The following is a 16,349-nucleotide window of genomic DNA, read 5'->3' as shown; positions in this document are numbered from 1 at the left end:
AGTCCAGTTGCCATCGATTTAATGCCCTGGGAAGAGGGGGGAAAAAAAACCACACACACACACACGCACAGAGTCAATCAGTTGACACTTGCTGAGCTCAAGCGCGGGGTAGCGTTAGCGTACGGCTACAGGAAGTTAGCGGACAAAAATCCAAACAAACAAAGCGCGGATGGGATGAGGCCAGATGTCGCTACTTGGTGCTAATGATGTGTGGGACCGATAATGTGAGCAGTCATTAATATTGAATGCGTGAAAAGTTGTTGACAAATTGTGACGAATGAGATCATGAAATATTCATAGAGATGGCGAAGCTCCTCCCACAACACTTAAGCTGTGGTTCGAAGTTAGTTACTAAATTAGTTTGGAATTGGAAAAAAAAAATGCACCGGAAATGAAAGAAGGCTAGCCTGCACGTTGCCACTTCGCAACCCTTAAACATAGCAATTACTACTTTCCTATCAGTGATATACAGAATGTGTATATCATATATATTAAAAAAAAAATTCAATGAAGTTGGAGAGGTTATAGGCCATATTAATGGCGGATAAAGTTTTGAAACATTTATCTTGGTTGTAGTTGCTAATTCTTTTAAATCATAAAACCTGGCATTTTGAACACAGGTATGCAGACTTTTTATACGCCCTGTATTTAACCTCCATCCTTGACCAATCAAAACCATTCCAACGTCAAACGGTTCAGATCATTCAGGGCATATTCGAAACTACAGTGTTTCTCTCCTTCCCTGAATTGCCACATTTCCACAATAGAATTTCAAAATAAAGGAGATACCGTACACAATTTCAAGTCCGACAGTCTACATTTACACAATTCATTTGCTTGCACAGCATTCAGTTCAGTTCAGTCAGCTCCTCAGTATTCACAGGCCACTTCTACTAAAATTTCACTCTTGTTCAGTTGTTTCGCAAACATTTGACACCAAGAAGCACCTTTCAAAAAATTATTTGCTTTCCAAGAACCAACATAATAACAAACATTAAAATATAGTAAGGAGGTAGGCCTGTGTATTTAATATAATTGTAAGCCATTGTATCATTACGCAGATTTTGTACACTGATCTGAAAAAAAGTTTTAAAAAATCGACATATATAATGATTCAATTAAAATGTATTGCGCATAAAAGTGAAATAAAAATTGTACCGTAATAAATGTTTGAAAAGAATCTATTCCAAAAGATTAACTGCAAATGTATTTTAATTGAAAAAGTAAATACAACTTAACAGTACTTAACAAATGGGGGGGGAATTTAAAAGGCTTCCATAGTGCTGGACTTATAAATGATTACCTCAGTTATAATTTTAGGCTCATTTTCTGATGTATTATTTGAATTTAGCCCGCCCACATTTTGGCCACATCAGCCTGTCACTGCGCGACACGTAACGAGCAGGAGCCGATGACGTTTCCTCATTGAACGCCTCTGTATTCTGCTGTCTCATTTTTGCTGATACTGAAAGTCTGGATGTTTTTTTTTTTAGACAATAACGAGGGAAAATAGTGCTAGTGAAACATGTTGCAAGGCTTGTTGTCAAAAAAATATATCTAAATTTTTTTTTAAATCGACCGTTGAAATGCCTCCTCGAGGAACCTAGATAGTCGTACGTCATCCCACATGAAGTCATTCTTGCAGATTCATCACCGCATATATAAATGTGTTTCTTCAGCTCAATTTTGTACTGATTGCATCACAAATGCATCTGCGATGTTTGAAAAGAGTTTCTATGGATGACACAGTCGTTTCCGTCGGGCGGTATTGTGTGCCCCAGGCAGACTTTGACGGGCACGGCGGAGGATCTCCCGGCCAAAAGCTCAACATCGCTTATAGTTAGAAAACTATCACCACCAAAATGTACAGTATGTGGGACATCTCTATTTATGCCCACTTGCAGCTATGAAAATATCAGAACAACCGTTACAAGCAACGGGAACGTTGCCCCCTACCGTCGTCCTCCCTGCTGCCGGCCAAGTTGAGACTGCGGCGCAAGGCCTCCGGTCGGCCGGCCAGCCGCAGCTGCGACGTCGCTCCCGGGTCGGCGGCCGGCCACGAGGGCTCGCTCATGTCGGCCTCGTCCTCGCCGCTCACTGACGCGTCATCCTGGGTGGACGCACACAAAGCAGGAAGTGATCACCATGAGCCACACAAGCGCCGGACCGTTTGTCTTTCTGGAAGTTATCGACCTGCTACATTGTTGTAATCTGCTGTTTATAGTGATGAGTGATTTTTTTTTTTTTTAATTTAAAGTACTGTATAGTTAACCCTCGTTTATCGCAGGGGTTAAAATCCAATGGGAGAGATCGGCCTATCAGTGCCCCCTCCACACACACACATAGTGTTTGTTGAAGCACACAAAAAGATTCCATAGCAGCTATTATAAGCCTCCATGAAGGCTTGTGTCCGTGTGTGCACAAGTGCGTGTCTACAGCAGCGCAGCAGCCGGATGACATCGCTACGCTAATCAAGTTATCTCGTGGACAATCGGAAGGATCGTTGTCTCTGAGCGCTCATCTACTTATCACAACATCCCCACAAAGGCGGGGCAAAACATCCAAAACATTGTCATGTATTGCTATCGCTAACTCTTGTGCCAATATGTCAGGATCAAATATTGATATTTTTATGTATCGTTATCGTTTACGCCGCATCGTTGACACAACTGGGTCAAATATCGATATTGTTCTGCATGTGGTATTGATATGGCGTACGCTGCAGTATAAATCCATCCGGATGGATACAGATCCACTTGCATTCACACTGTTCTGCCAGCAATGATGAGAAATGACAATATTGACGTTTGAACCAGATGTAGCGATACTGTAGCATAAGTGACAAGAGATTTGATATTTGTTCCAACGATACGCCGTATCGCAATATCGATATTCGGTTCAGTTGTGTAAACAGTGCGGTGCAAGCGACGCCCATACGATACAGAATATCAATACCGGATCCAGTTGTGGGTGATACTGTAGCGCGAGCGATAATGCTACAACACAGCACAAGATGGATATTTGAGCCACTTGCGTCGATGCTACACGACAACAATACAATGCATCGCAACACGGATGTTTGATCCGGTCGTACCAACAATGTAGCGTAAGAGCGATGACAATACGATACAGCATGATATCAACATTGTATTGTAATGATAATTTAGCGCAAAGTAAGAACAATGAGTTACAACGATAATTTCGATGTTTGAACCACATGTGCAAGCGGTAAAAGGATACTTGGAGATATGGAAATTCGGAGTGTAAAAGGTGTTTGTGCTTGTCCATTTTATGAACAAAATGAATGAAGGTTTGTGATTTTAACGGGGGATGGAGGGGGTCTCTCTCTTTGTTGCCATGGTGCATCGCTGCTGGACCCTCAAGCTGGCATCAAAATCACCACTCCCAACCCCCCCCCCCCCAACCCTGTTTGCCTCCCTTCCCCTCCCCCATGCCTGCATCCTCTCATCCTGACAACTCCAAGCATCCTGGCCTCCAAGCAGCTCCCCCTTCCTCACACACACACACACACACACACAGCCTCCTTTGTCATGGTGTCGCCATGTTACCTTGGCAACCAGCCATTACAAGATGATTCAGTGTTATTCGCGATCGCATTTTTTATTTTTTTTTTTTAAAGCACTTTTCATCTACGTGGATTCTCGGCCACACCCACCGCACGTAACCTGTGAACGAGCCCGCAAACGCCAGAGAGCGATTTAGTGACCTTCCAGGCTTCCTGGAAATCTTCGAGGCGTGTACTTTTCTTGAAACTTGGGAGTGTCATTGAAATCCATGACAAAGATAAAGCACGCTTTATGACATTTGAAAATGTCATAGCGGATGTTTTGTCGGGCCAGTCGAGACGTGCTGACTGCTGCCATTCCACTAACACCTCGAGAAAGACCGTTTTTTAAAATATTATTCTGTATGAAATAATCGAATAAATCCAAATACTGAGTTTATGACTGAATGTATGTTTGGAGTTCCATCAATGAGAAAGGCCGCGTGTCTGTCGTTCTCTAAGGCCCGGTACAATCGGGCTGTTTCTATCCTGATTTTGCCCCTTCCCGATGACAAAAAAGTCGACAAATGCCAGACTATCTTTTCGTTTTATCTCGTAAGGTTATCCCATAAGATGATCCTGGGGTCTGAAATGTGTTAAGAGTGAACTTGTCTCAAAAATAGTTCGGAACTGACAATCTTAAATAAAATAAAAAAATCACGTGTGTGAGGAAAGCCTACTTCTCCCTGACTCATGACTCCATAAATTTTGACATAGAACGGAATCTAGCCAGTGGCGTACAAGGGGGTGGGGGGGGGGGGCATGCACCCACAGGGGTGGTACATATACAACTACTTTGCTACTTCCCAACTATGGACAGCAAGAAGTCTTTTTTTTTTTCCCCACCTCATTTCCTGGCTTATCTCTCGGTTTGTCACAAAAGTTGGCCCACCCCTGATTTAGTCTTCACTGAACCAAACGACAGCATTGTATTATTTTACAAATAACACCGGTTGTTATTTTGTCTTCCAGATAGCGCACGCACGCATACGTACATACAAGTACAAACACAAACACCCTGCAGGGGTTACGGTCAAGGGGGATGCATTGAAGATTAATGATCGCTGAGAAACGCAGTGTGTGTGTGTGTCTATGTTTACCTCCTTGGGCTCTAACAAAAACTGCAAAATAATTTACAGCAGTTTACTTGTGTGTGAGACGATAAGTCACTGCATCAATGTTTGATGTAGTGAAAGCGTTAGTGACGCAATACTTCGCAATATCAATTTGATCCAGGTTTATCAATACTGTAGCACAAGCTACAATGACACAATACCGTAGGATATCGCCAATCGATCCCGTTGTATCCATACTTGTATCCAACTTGTATCCGTTGTATCCAACGTGCAGTGGTTCTAGGGAACCCTGCAAGTTTCATCTGGAGTTCATTCCTAATTTGACAAATGAAATATGGTTCATTTCAAATTCAAAACGGGTATACATTTTATTGTCTGCGCGGATTCTCAGTCATCCAGGCCGTGCACAAAATTTGCCACGCATCAGTTGCACACAAAATCATTGTGTTAAAAGAACAAAAAAACACTTTACAAGGTATTAAGTTAGTAAACTTCCCTGTTTGGATTTACACATAACAATAAATGTTAGGGAATACAGGCAAATTGTAACGGCAAAGTCGCCTAGCCGACTGTAAGTAGGTGTATCGGGAGACACTTTTGACTGGGCACGAGCTGCATTCATGGACCTTCAACGAAACAGGGCAATTTAAATACTATCAAGAAAATAACCCCCCCCCAAAAAATTTACATCAGATGGCACCAAAGTAATATTTTAATTGCTTTAGCCTGAGCACCAAAACAGCCAAGATTTTCAGCAAATATGGGAACGGTTAAAAAAAAAAAGCGTCAATATTCGCGAACACCCAACCGCAAATATGAAGAGATGTATTGCATTGCAAGCGTAAATGCTATGGTACCTGCCAATATCAATATCTGATTCATTTAAAATATCAAAACTGTAAATGTAAGGTACAACGATGCAATACAGAACAAAAGCGACATTCAAGTCAGCTGTATTCCTAGTGTAGTGTCAGCATAAACAATACGATACCTCACAATATTGATACTTGATTGTCGTCGTATCGCTACTCTGTTCGCCTGAAAACAACAGGTGGCGCTATAAGCCCGAACTGAAACAGCATTTGAGCAAATCACAGGCCTGAAGAAAGTCACTTATGGAAAAGACAATAACAACAATGGAATGAAGTCTCGTGAGGCGCGCTGACAGCTGGCGCGATATGATGACGTTGCATAATGATGATGATAATGCTTGGCCATTATTTTGCTCTGACGTGTCCAACTTTTGAGAGCCGTTGGGTCCTCTGTGCTCGCTGGCTTCTGCTAATCATTGACTCAACCGTCAAGGAGCGGCGGCCTAAGGCGCTGAATCAACAGCGGAGCCTCCATAAAACACGATTTGGAGTCATATACACACACACATACACACACACGGACGCGAGGTTTATCGCCACGTCGCGCATGTCAGAGATTAGCCGCGTGGCCGACACGCTGAGCCCACCCTAATCCAGTCAGTCACAAATCTGCCCGAGCACTATTAAGCTCTTCCCTTTCCAGCACTGGACTAGATTACACTTGACAAAGCTCACTGCCCCCCCCCCAGCGAGATTCACATAGCCGCGGCTAGCTGCCGTTAGCGGCCACTAGCGGCGGTGAGCCGCAGCTAGCTGCTAGCCACAAAGACAACCCTGAACGTACAGCCCTATGATGTCCTCTATTTTCCGCTCAAATTCTTTACAGGTTTGGGAACTGCATGGCCACTCCCGCCATTGCCTGGTTCACTAAAACTGCCCTGTCCTGTCTTATTGGCTACATGTCATGTAGGTTCTCGACACGGTGTAGCACTGCCTGGCCCGCTGCTTCTGTCCTGTCCTCAGAGACACTATATCAGGGACGCAACCCAGGCAATCTGAGCTGAAGGGGCCCCTGAAAGAGGGCTGACATTGGCCACTATCAATGCTAAAACAACGGCACTGCAATGACAATGTGTCGAGAACGTCCCGCATAGTGGCCCAGAGAGACGGCTATAATTGGTCCATATCAGCAATATAACAGTAACTTGTAAAAACCCCGTAGACTCTGCATTGACATGTCAGGATTCGGCAAGCTCCCCAGTGCGGCCCCCTACTAGCAGGCTTTTTGGTCAATAACCATTTTATGTCAATTATTTAAGAGTTTCCTCCTTACATGGGGTGCATGGGGGACTAGAAAGGACCCTTCCTGTCTCGCCCTACTTTTCACATCGCTGCTTTACAGGGTTTAACATTGCCTGGCTCACCGTTACTGTCAGGTCCTGTCCTGTCCTGTTCTTTTTTTCCATCTTGTTGCACCCGTTTTTTACAGGATGTAGCACTGATTGTCTAACTGCTACTGTCCTGTCTGATCCTATTTCCTACTTATTGCATCCCTTCCTCACAGGATGCAGCGACTGTTGTCCTGTTCTTTCCCGTCCTGTATTTTTTCCTACCTGTTGTGTCTTCCTCACAGGGTGTAGCACTCCCTCCCTTTCCAGTACACATATAGATAAAAATCCATCTCCTTTGTCACAATATTGTGGTCATACACTGTTTTAATACTGTCACTGTTCTCTGTTCTGTCTTTTGTCTGTCTGTTTCCTCTCAAACGTTGTTCTGCCTGACTGCCTTGCCCAAAAATTATACATCTCATTAAAAATAATAACAGATGGAGTAGATCAACATCTCTTGTTGCACAGCCAAACCTTCCTGGCATAAAAAGGCATGCAGATTTAAAAAAATAAAAAGCACTATATGCACTGAATCTTTAGACTCAAACATTTCACCATTTGGCACACTTGAGCTGGTACCAGTGCCGATTCGAAGTTAGAGCCCCGAAAAATGTGCACCGGCTCTGTGGATTTTGAACTAGGAAAATTGTTTGGAGGTGCAGCCAGACACAACACCAGCGTTGGAACCAGCAATACAGCACGACCAGTGGGGGTCTGCGAGAAACCCGAAACGGTTTCAGGCACTTACGGGTTTTGAGGTTAGACTGCATAAGTGCTGTACGACACAAAAGTAAGTGAACGTCCCTCGTAAAGCTGTCAATGTTGTGTAGACATTCATCCATTTTTAAAATATTACTGTAAGCCACTGGAACATTATACATAGTTTGAACATTAGCCCTGCGCTTTGATATAGGAAAATAAACTGGACTTGGTGATTCAAATAATATGGCACCAAAAATAAACATTTAAAAGCAAGCAGTTCTTCAAAATTCTATGCTAATGCATTGAAGTGAACTATTATATCACATACTGTACCACTATGCATACCACACTTTGAGAATCACTGCTCGAGAAATTCAAGCTACATATTTGTGCTAAATTGTAGCATAAACAACACGTATAAAAACATCTTTCAAAAGATTGTTCGAGCTAAGGGTTTTCGCTAAACCGGTTAGTGGATGAATGACTTCAAAAGTGGGTGTCAATCATTTTCACATTGTTTAATATGGCAAGAAAATATGTTGCAAAAGTACCAATGTTTCGACATGTTGGGGACTTCTGACCCAACGTCTTTGCCTCAAGGTGCAAATATGTTGCTGTAAAGAAAAACATGATTTGGATTATTTCTGTGGCTGGAAAAATAAACTGTTTTAAAGCTTGTTTCGTATCCAGAGAAACAAAAGCAAATCCCAGATGGAATGAAAACAAAAAGCAAAACTAGCTTTGAATCGTGTCATTGTCATCAGCTTTTTCTATTAGCGAAGGGAGGGGAAAGCCATTCAAATCGGAAAGTGGAGTGATTTTATTTTCAGGCCATATCCACCAGCCCTCAACTCCTCCCACATTTTGACATATTTCTCCACAACAATGCTGGCTGAATGCATTGATATTCAGTATTTGATTGATGGTGTTCCGTTAACAAAGCAGTTAATGTTGAATTTTCAAGAGTTTTGGTGTTGATAGAAGGAGGAGAAAGGACACACCAAAGCCTCGGAGCGTTGGACTCGGCACTCGTTTGTCACAGTACTTCAAGTTCACTCCCAAACCAACACAGATGCCGTCGTGAGACTTCCGCGCAATAAAGCTTTGACGAATGTGGCTGACAAAGAGCCCAAAAGATTTTATATTCCTAATAAATCCATTGATAGTATTTAATTAACAAATGTATTCAAGCTCCAACACACGAGCGGTCATCCTCGACACGCGCGAAAATCCAGCAATGTTTGTAAGTGTGTGTCTCCTGGTGAAAATGTATTTTAGGCTTCCGCAACTTGACAACTGCCCAGAGCCGTGAGTCCTAACCCACACCGACAAATAACATTTTGAAGAAATACTCTTGACATTGACAAATAATTAGCGATTTCTGGCGGTAAAGCTCTGTCCTAACCTCACCTTAACCTTAAACCTAAGCCTAACCTTAACCCAATTTTATGAGCAGACTTTGTTTTGCGTGGTATCGCATCGGTACTTGTGTATTTTGTCCTTTTTTGTCCCACTGTAGTTGCCGTAGCAAGCTATCTAAGTTTTGCACGCGCACTCCAGATAGTGCATTGGCAGTTTTTGTCAGGGACACATTTTCAGAAAAATGCATAACAAAACATTTACTTGGCTGTTGAATTTCACACTTAGTGGGTGGTGAGGCACTCCAGAGACTCAACTATTTGCATCAAAATATTGAAAAAGTTCATTTTCCAGAATCTGTCCCCTTAAAGCACAGATGACCCCATAAATTATTGCTGAAGGACCCATTAAACCCTTGAACCCTGAACTTTATGTCTCTTATCTCAACGAGGCCCACCCACACGCTCAAGACAAAACCAAAAAGACTCGTTCGCAACTTCGCCTCGCTTGTCCCCGACTCGACAGAACGCGAAGTTCATACCGCGATAATAGAACCCCAATTCCAGTGAAGTTGCGTCGTTGTGTTAAACATAAATAAAAACAGAATACAATGATTTGCATATCTTGTTCAACCTATATTTCATTGTATACACTACAAAGACAAGATATTTAATGTTCAAACTGATAAAACTTTATTGTTTTTAGCAAATAATCATTAACTTAGAATTTTATGGCTGCAACACGTTTAGAAAAAGCTGGGACAGGGTCATGTTTACCACTGTGTTACACCATCTTTTCTTTTAACAACATTCAATAAACGTTTGGGAACTGAGCACACTAATTGTTGAAGCTTTGTAGGTGGAATTATTTCCCATTCGTGCTCGATGTACAGCTTCAGCCGTTCAACTGTCCGGGGTCTCCGTTGTCGTATTTGACGCTTCATAATGCGCCACACATTTTCAACGGGAGACAGTCTAGTACCCGCACTCTTTTACTATGAAGCCACGCTGTTGTAAAACATGCAGAATGTGGTTTGGCGTTGTCTTGCTGAAATAAGCAGGGGCGTCCATGAAAAAGACGTTGCTTGGATGGCAGCACATGCTTCTCCAAAACTTGTATGTACCTTTCAGCATGAATGGTGCCTTAACAGATGTGCAAGTTACCCATGCCATTGCCACTAACACACCCCCATACCATCACAGATGCTGGCTTTTCAACTTTGCGTCCATAACAGTCCGGATGGTTCTTTTCCTCTTTGACCCGGAGAACACGACGTGCACAATTTCCAAAAACAATTTGAAATCTGGACTCGTCGAACCACAGAACACTTTTGCACTTCGCGTCAGTCCATCTTAGATGAGCTCGGGCCCAGAGAAGCCGGCGGCGTTTCTGGGTGTTGTTGATAAATGGCTTTTGCGTTGCATAGTAGAGTTTCAAGTTGCACTTACGGATGTAGCGCCGAACTGTATTTACTGACATTGGTTTTCCGAAGTGTTCCTGAGCCCCTGTGGTGATATATTTTACACATTGATGTCGGTTTTTGATGCAGCGCGGCCTGAGGGATCAAAGGTCACGGGCATTCAATGTTGGTTTTGGGCCTTGCCGCTTACATGCAGTGATTTCTCCAGATTCTCTGAACCTTTTGATGATATTATGGACCGTAGATGATGAAATCCCTAAATTCCTTGCAATTGTACGTTGAGGAACATTGTCCTTAAACTGTTGGACTATTTTGTCACGCACTTGTTCACAAAGAGGTGAACCTCGCACCATCTTTGCTCGTGAATGACTGAGCAATTCAGGGAAGCTCCTTTTCTACCCAATCATGGCGCCCACTTGTTCCCAATGAGCCTGTTCACCTGTGGGATGTTCCAAATAGGTGTTTGATGAGCATTCCTCAACTTTCTCACTCTTTTTTGCCACCTGTCCCAGCTTTTTTGGAACGTGTTGCAGCTCAGCAAATGTTGACAGGAAGTTCCGCCCACATGAGGCAAGAAATGCTAGTAATGTAGGCAAGAAAGCTCGTCAACTCGGCGTCGCCCGTCTGTCGAGGATAGACGCTCCTTATTGGGTCAATTTCCAAGTCGGACAAAGTAGTAGCCCTGAAATCCGCTCAAATGTCTGCTTCAAACCAAAACGGATGAAATTCGCTTCCATTTGGGGCACGCCGCCTTCAGACTTTTTTGTTCATCCTCTCATGAATTTCAAGTTGATCAGTCATACTGGTGTCAGGGCTTCATTTTTTTTTTTTTTTTGTAACTAACTTTCCAGGGGGCGCTACTGAATGGGATTTGGGGGCGTCCAGATAGATCGATACAGTCCTGTCAATATAGATATCCAGTGCTGATGGGTAGAATACATCGATGGAAATCTAAACCTGGTTGACTCAATTGACAATTGTCCCACGCCACGTGCACGCTGCTCAATGTGCACCAGGCGCACGCGCACGCACGCACGCGCGCGCTCACACGCACACGCGCGCTCACACGCACACAACAACAATGTGCAGCAGTGATGGCGCACAAGGAGCCGCAGTGAGCGTCAGCTAGCACCCGCAAAAAAAAAAAAAAAAAAAAAACACGTCGCAGCGTGATCGAAGTGAACGCAACATGATAGCTGATGATGAGGATGAGGGTGATGAAGAGTCGTGCTCACCTTCACTCCGAGGCGAAGAAAGAAGAAAACAGACTTTTGTCTTCTTGGTCGTCCTCTCGTTCCTCCAGGCTCCTCTTCAATTCCTCCAGTATTATTATGATGATGATGATTATTATTAATAATGGGGATGATGCATTGTTATGAAGTCAACGATCGACTCGTGAACGTGCTGCCTGCGCGAGGAGGGAGGATGCAGCGGCGCGCGCACGACCCCCCAAGACTCGGCGTGGCTGTCCACGGGGGGCGTGGTCACTGCGCTGACGTCAACGCGGACGCGCGCAAGAGAGAGAGAGAGAGAGAGAGAGTATATTTGTATCTGTGCTGGGCGATCTATGGCCTTCAAATATTGAAATAAAACCTCCTCCTTCTGTCAGACTTCGTGCACGTAAAACGCTGTCAATACATGTGTCCGCTGGCACGCACCCCCTGGAACACTTTCCCTGGGTGTGGGGTCACGCACTTACGGCGACAAATAACTCATGAATATGCAAATCGCTTGTGTATACCCTCACTCACACTCTCGTCCTGTAGACTTTTATCATTTACATAATGAATCCCACCACACTTCAGTTGTCCAGTCACTGGTCCTAAACGCCTCCTCTCCTGTTCTTGTCCTGTTCCATCTTGTCCTGTCCTTCCCTCACAGGGTGTAGCGCTACAGCCCCACGCAACACTCATATTTAATGTTTCATTGTTGGAGATCAATGTCATGATTGACTTCTCTCATCCCGTTTACAAGTAGCAGTTCGTCTTTTGTCTTTTGTTTCTCACTCCCCTCACGAAACTTTGTTCCGTTCGACTGATCGAGTCCGATTCTCACTAAACCTCAATTATAATACCACAGTGACACAGTAAAACTGTTCCGGCATAAAAGGGTTTTTTCATTTTGCTTTGCCTAACAACCGAACAGGAAGAAAAAAAAAATGGAAAAAGTCTGATTTTTTTTTTTCTCCGTCCACTCGGAGAAAAAAAAAAGGAAATAATTTACAGCAAGTTCTGTATTTTGTCTTTTTACCCTTCTGGGATTTGTTTTATTTTTCCTGATAACACCGAACGAGCTATGAGCCTTTTTTTTCCTCCGCCAGCATTAACTTGCATCAACTCCCGCAAAAAAAAAAATCATCATCTTTTCTTTAGCGATAGTGTGAAAATATGTGCTTTCTCTTGGAAAATATTTATATTTATATCACAGTGCCTTGTCTAAATAGCAATTGGTGCCAAGGAAGTATGTTGAACTGATAGATCTTAAAAGACAGACAAACTCTATGTTGGGAAGCAGCTAAGTTTAGCCTGGGTTGTTAGTGGAAGTTCTTCACCGGATGTGTATGTACATGCTTTTTTTCCCCCCTAAATCAAATCATCTTTGAGCCGTTTATTTTTAAGGGTAATGTTGTAAAATGAGTTCAAATGAAATTAGACAAGGCGAGCTCCGAAAAATATTTGCAGCTCAGAAGCACATTCCTGGGGTCAAAGGTCGACACGTCACAGCTTTTTCAACGTGAACTGTACATGAGCACACTTGGAAATGTTCAGCGTGATTGATTCCGCGATTGCCTTCTACCGGGCGAATTTCTTGTCACATGAAAATGCTTCCACTCAGCTTGTCTGTTTCTTAGCGGGAATTAAAGTCATAGGACCCCCCCCCCCCCCCTTTTTTTATTTATTTATTTATTTATTTATTTATTATAAATAGTCGCTGGATTGCTTAGAAAAGTTGCAACAGTTGGCAACACTGGCTGTGCTTTTGTCAACCAGCTCCTCGTTGTTCGCAGCTATGTTGTTAGCGCAAGCAGTGCATGTCAGCGAGGACGCACTTTGAACTATGGAAGCGGATGAAGAGAAATGATTGATTTTTCTCGAAATGAATCTCCTTCACTTCATTTTACACACATGATAATAAAAAAAAGTGTGATTTCACATTAGTTGATAGTCAATAATGAATAAATATTCTGAAACGCAATTTGCGTATCAATATTATACATGAACTTGCATGTGTGATGGGGCGTGTGCCAGATTTGACAGGACAACACTGCTACCTGTTGACCGAACGAGGAAGTGAAGGACTCCTTATGTGGCCTGCTCAAGCAAATCATGTACTGTACATTTGCTTCATGTCCATCCATTTTCTTTACCGCCGGATCACCAACAGTAAAAATCTGCAGATAATTGATGGCTATTATAATTGCTTCGATTTATTTTTCCTTAAGCCAAAAACATAATTGAATAAGCATGGATAAACAACCATTAAGTGTTTTGGGGGTTGGTTTCCCCCTAAAAAAAAAAATATAAATAAATAAATTTTAAAAAATAAAATAAATAAAAAATACTTTTTTTTTTCCATTTTATTTTAAAATCCTCTGATAGGTTAATCCACAGGTGCTGAACCATGAGTACGCAGGAGACCAGTGTATAAATATGTATACATAATAATATGATGTGGCATTTGTGCATTTACGTATATGGTTTTCAGTCATAACGGCCATGTCGGGGATTACTACAGTTGGGCCCGCAACAAGATTTGAGTTTGACACCCCTCACATCATCATCTATACGTCAAATATTGTATAATTGTTCATCTATCTATGCCAACGACGTATCGTGACAAGCAGAACGATTAAATGCTCTTTTCATTACCACCGCACATTATCATCACGTCAGGAAAGGCTCGATACTTTTCTGGGGCTTTTTTGTTTGGTGCTACACTGTGAGAATTTTCTCTTTCCAATATTTTTCTCATGCCTTGGCTCAATAAAGTTTAAAAAAAAAAAAACGAATTTTTAAATAAAAAATGGTCTCGTAATGACAGACACGCTCACACATGTACTAGTTAAAAAAAAAATAACACTGAAATGAGTGCTATTATTAATACTACTCCTCTTACTGCTACTAATCTCTCAAAGCAAAGAAGCAACGTGATGAACGTCAAGAGTGGATGTATGACAGATCCAAACCACACACACACACACACACACATTTATACAGAGGAATCATGGCAGCTCATTTCCTCCCCTTATTGAATTGGGATGTGGGTGATGCAGGGAGAGATGAGGAAGATGACTTGGGCTGATGATGAGCACTAATGGATGGAGCTGCAGTGTGTGTGTGTGTGTGTGTGTGTGTGCACATTCCAAATGTGGCCTCTCCTCTGCATCGGGGCAAACTGATGGGTTTCCAAGTTTGCACGCACCGCACAAAAAAAATAAAAAATAAATAAAGAAAAGTCTACTTTGAAAAACAAAACAAACGGCACACTGTCTGGTAAACAACGGCAAAAAGTCAAGACTTCGTATAGTTCGAGTCAAAGTCGAGTCGATTCTCATGAGTATCAAGTCGAAGGCACAAGTCAGTTTCATCATTTTTAGCGAAGAAAGTCCTAAATTTGGCGACTTAAGTCTGACTGGAATCAAGTCACGTGATTCGCATCACCGACGGCTCAAAAAAGACGAAAAGAGTCTCGCTGAGGGAAGCAAAATATTAGGAACAGCTGTCAGGAAGATCCAGGAAGTGCACGATAACAAATGAAATTTTGCTAAACGTCTAGAGTAGGGCTGGGTGATTAATCAATAATCTTTTTTTGTTGATGGATTTTATTCGGTTTACAGGCTTCCATAGACTGCTGATGTGCAGGCAAATGTTTTTATTAAAACTAGGCAACATAACTGGCATGTACCTGGAGTGCTAAATAGTTTGTTGACATTATCAGGGACAAAGTTTTTTGTTTGGAGGCAACACCTTTTATTCATGTTTTGTTCACTGACTGTTTTGTTGTGACATATCAATACCAAAGGGAATATTTTTTTGTAATTGTAATTTAAAATGTATTAAGGGTTGTTGGATTCAAAAGGGCCATTTTCTCCAAGTTTTGAATAATGCCATTATCTGCTTTTAATTGAAGGCAAAAAAAAAAAAACACACAAAAAAAAAAAAAAAACATTAAAATTTCAAATTAGATTTTTGTGGGGGGGGGGGAAATCTGGGATTTTATTTTAAAGACCTGTCACCCAGATTATCTTTTGTATTGCCTCTCATTAGGGGGCGTTCCTAATGAAGTGTCCGGCCAGTCTTTATACAGCTTGTGTGCATCTACGTATATATCGCAATCACGTAGCAAAGTGTGTGTGTAAGTGTAAAGATGAGTGTCTGTATGTACTGAAGCTGTGTGTGTGTCGCATATAAGTGTGTGTGTGTGTGTGTGTGCGCGCGCACGCACATGCATATTTGTGTCTCTCGCTAATTAGCGGTATGACTTAATTGGAAGCTGTCTGTTACATTGCCCATTATCTACACACACACACACACACACACACACACACACACAGAGAGACACACGCAGACACACACAGACAGTTGAGTGGCAGTGAGTGTGAATATGGATCTTTCTAGCTTGTTTTGTATGGTTGCATACCATATTCGAATTTATTGAGACGCACGTGTATAGGTACCATTTCTAAGACAACTTGAAATAATTTGCAATTAATGCAAGTTTCTGGATCCAGTTGGAACGCTTGAAAACTTCAACTGACTCATTGGTGTCAAACTCATTTTTGTCACAGACCAGAATCAGAATCATCTTTATTTGCCAAGTATGTCAGAAACACACAAGGAATTTGTCTCCGGTAGTTGGAGCCGCTCCAGTACGACAACAGACGGAGAATACTTTTTTTAGGCACAAAACCACAGTCGCTGAGTAATGAAAGGGCAATGATGCAGAGTCCTCTAGCAATTTGAAATGACAAACAGAACAATAGTCTGCTACACTGACCATTGTGCAAATGGCGCAGAGACTTCA

The 16,349-nt window shown here is 42.3% G+C and overlaps 1 protein-coding gene across 2 annotated transcripts in view; it reads right to left on the bottom strand.

Moving 5' to 3' along the window:
* Positions 1-16,349, bottom strand: part of LOC133482346 (nucleolar protein 4-like) — a 51,857-nt gene that overhangs the window by 20,839 nt on the left and 14,669 nt on the right. For both annotated transcript variants that reach the window (XM_061782431.1, XM_061782509.1), the window contains one exon: positions 1,957-2,110. In XM_061782431.1, the coding sequence (XP_061638415.1) occupies positions 1,957-2,110 (154 nt within the window). The remainder of the gene's footprint in view (positions 1-1,956; positions 2,111-16,349) is intronic.

Source organism: Phyllopteryx taeniolatus, chromosome 1, assembly GCF_024500385.1.
Source record: "Phyllopteryx taeniolatus isolate TA_2022b chromosome 1, UOR_Ptae_1.2, whole genome shotgun sequence".
Taxonomy (NCBI): Eukaryota; Metazoa; Chordata; class Actinopteri; order Syngnathiformes; family Syngnathidae; genus Phyllopteryx; species Phyllopteryx taeniolatus.
Note: the sequence above shows the minus strand (reverse complement) of the source record. Positions and strands in the feature narration are given on the sequence as shown.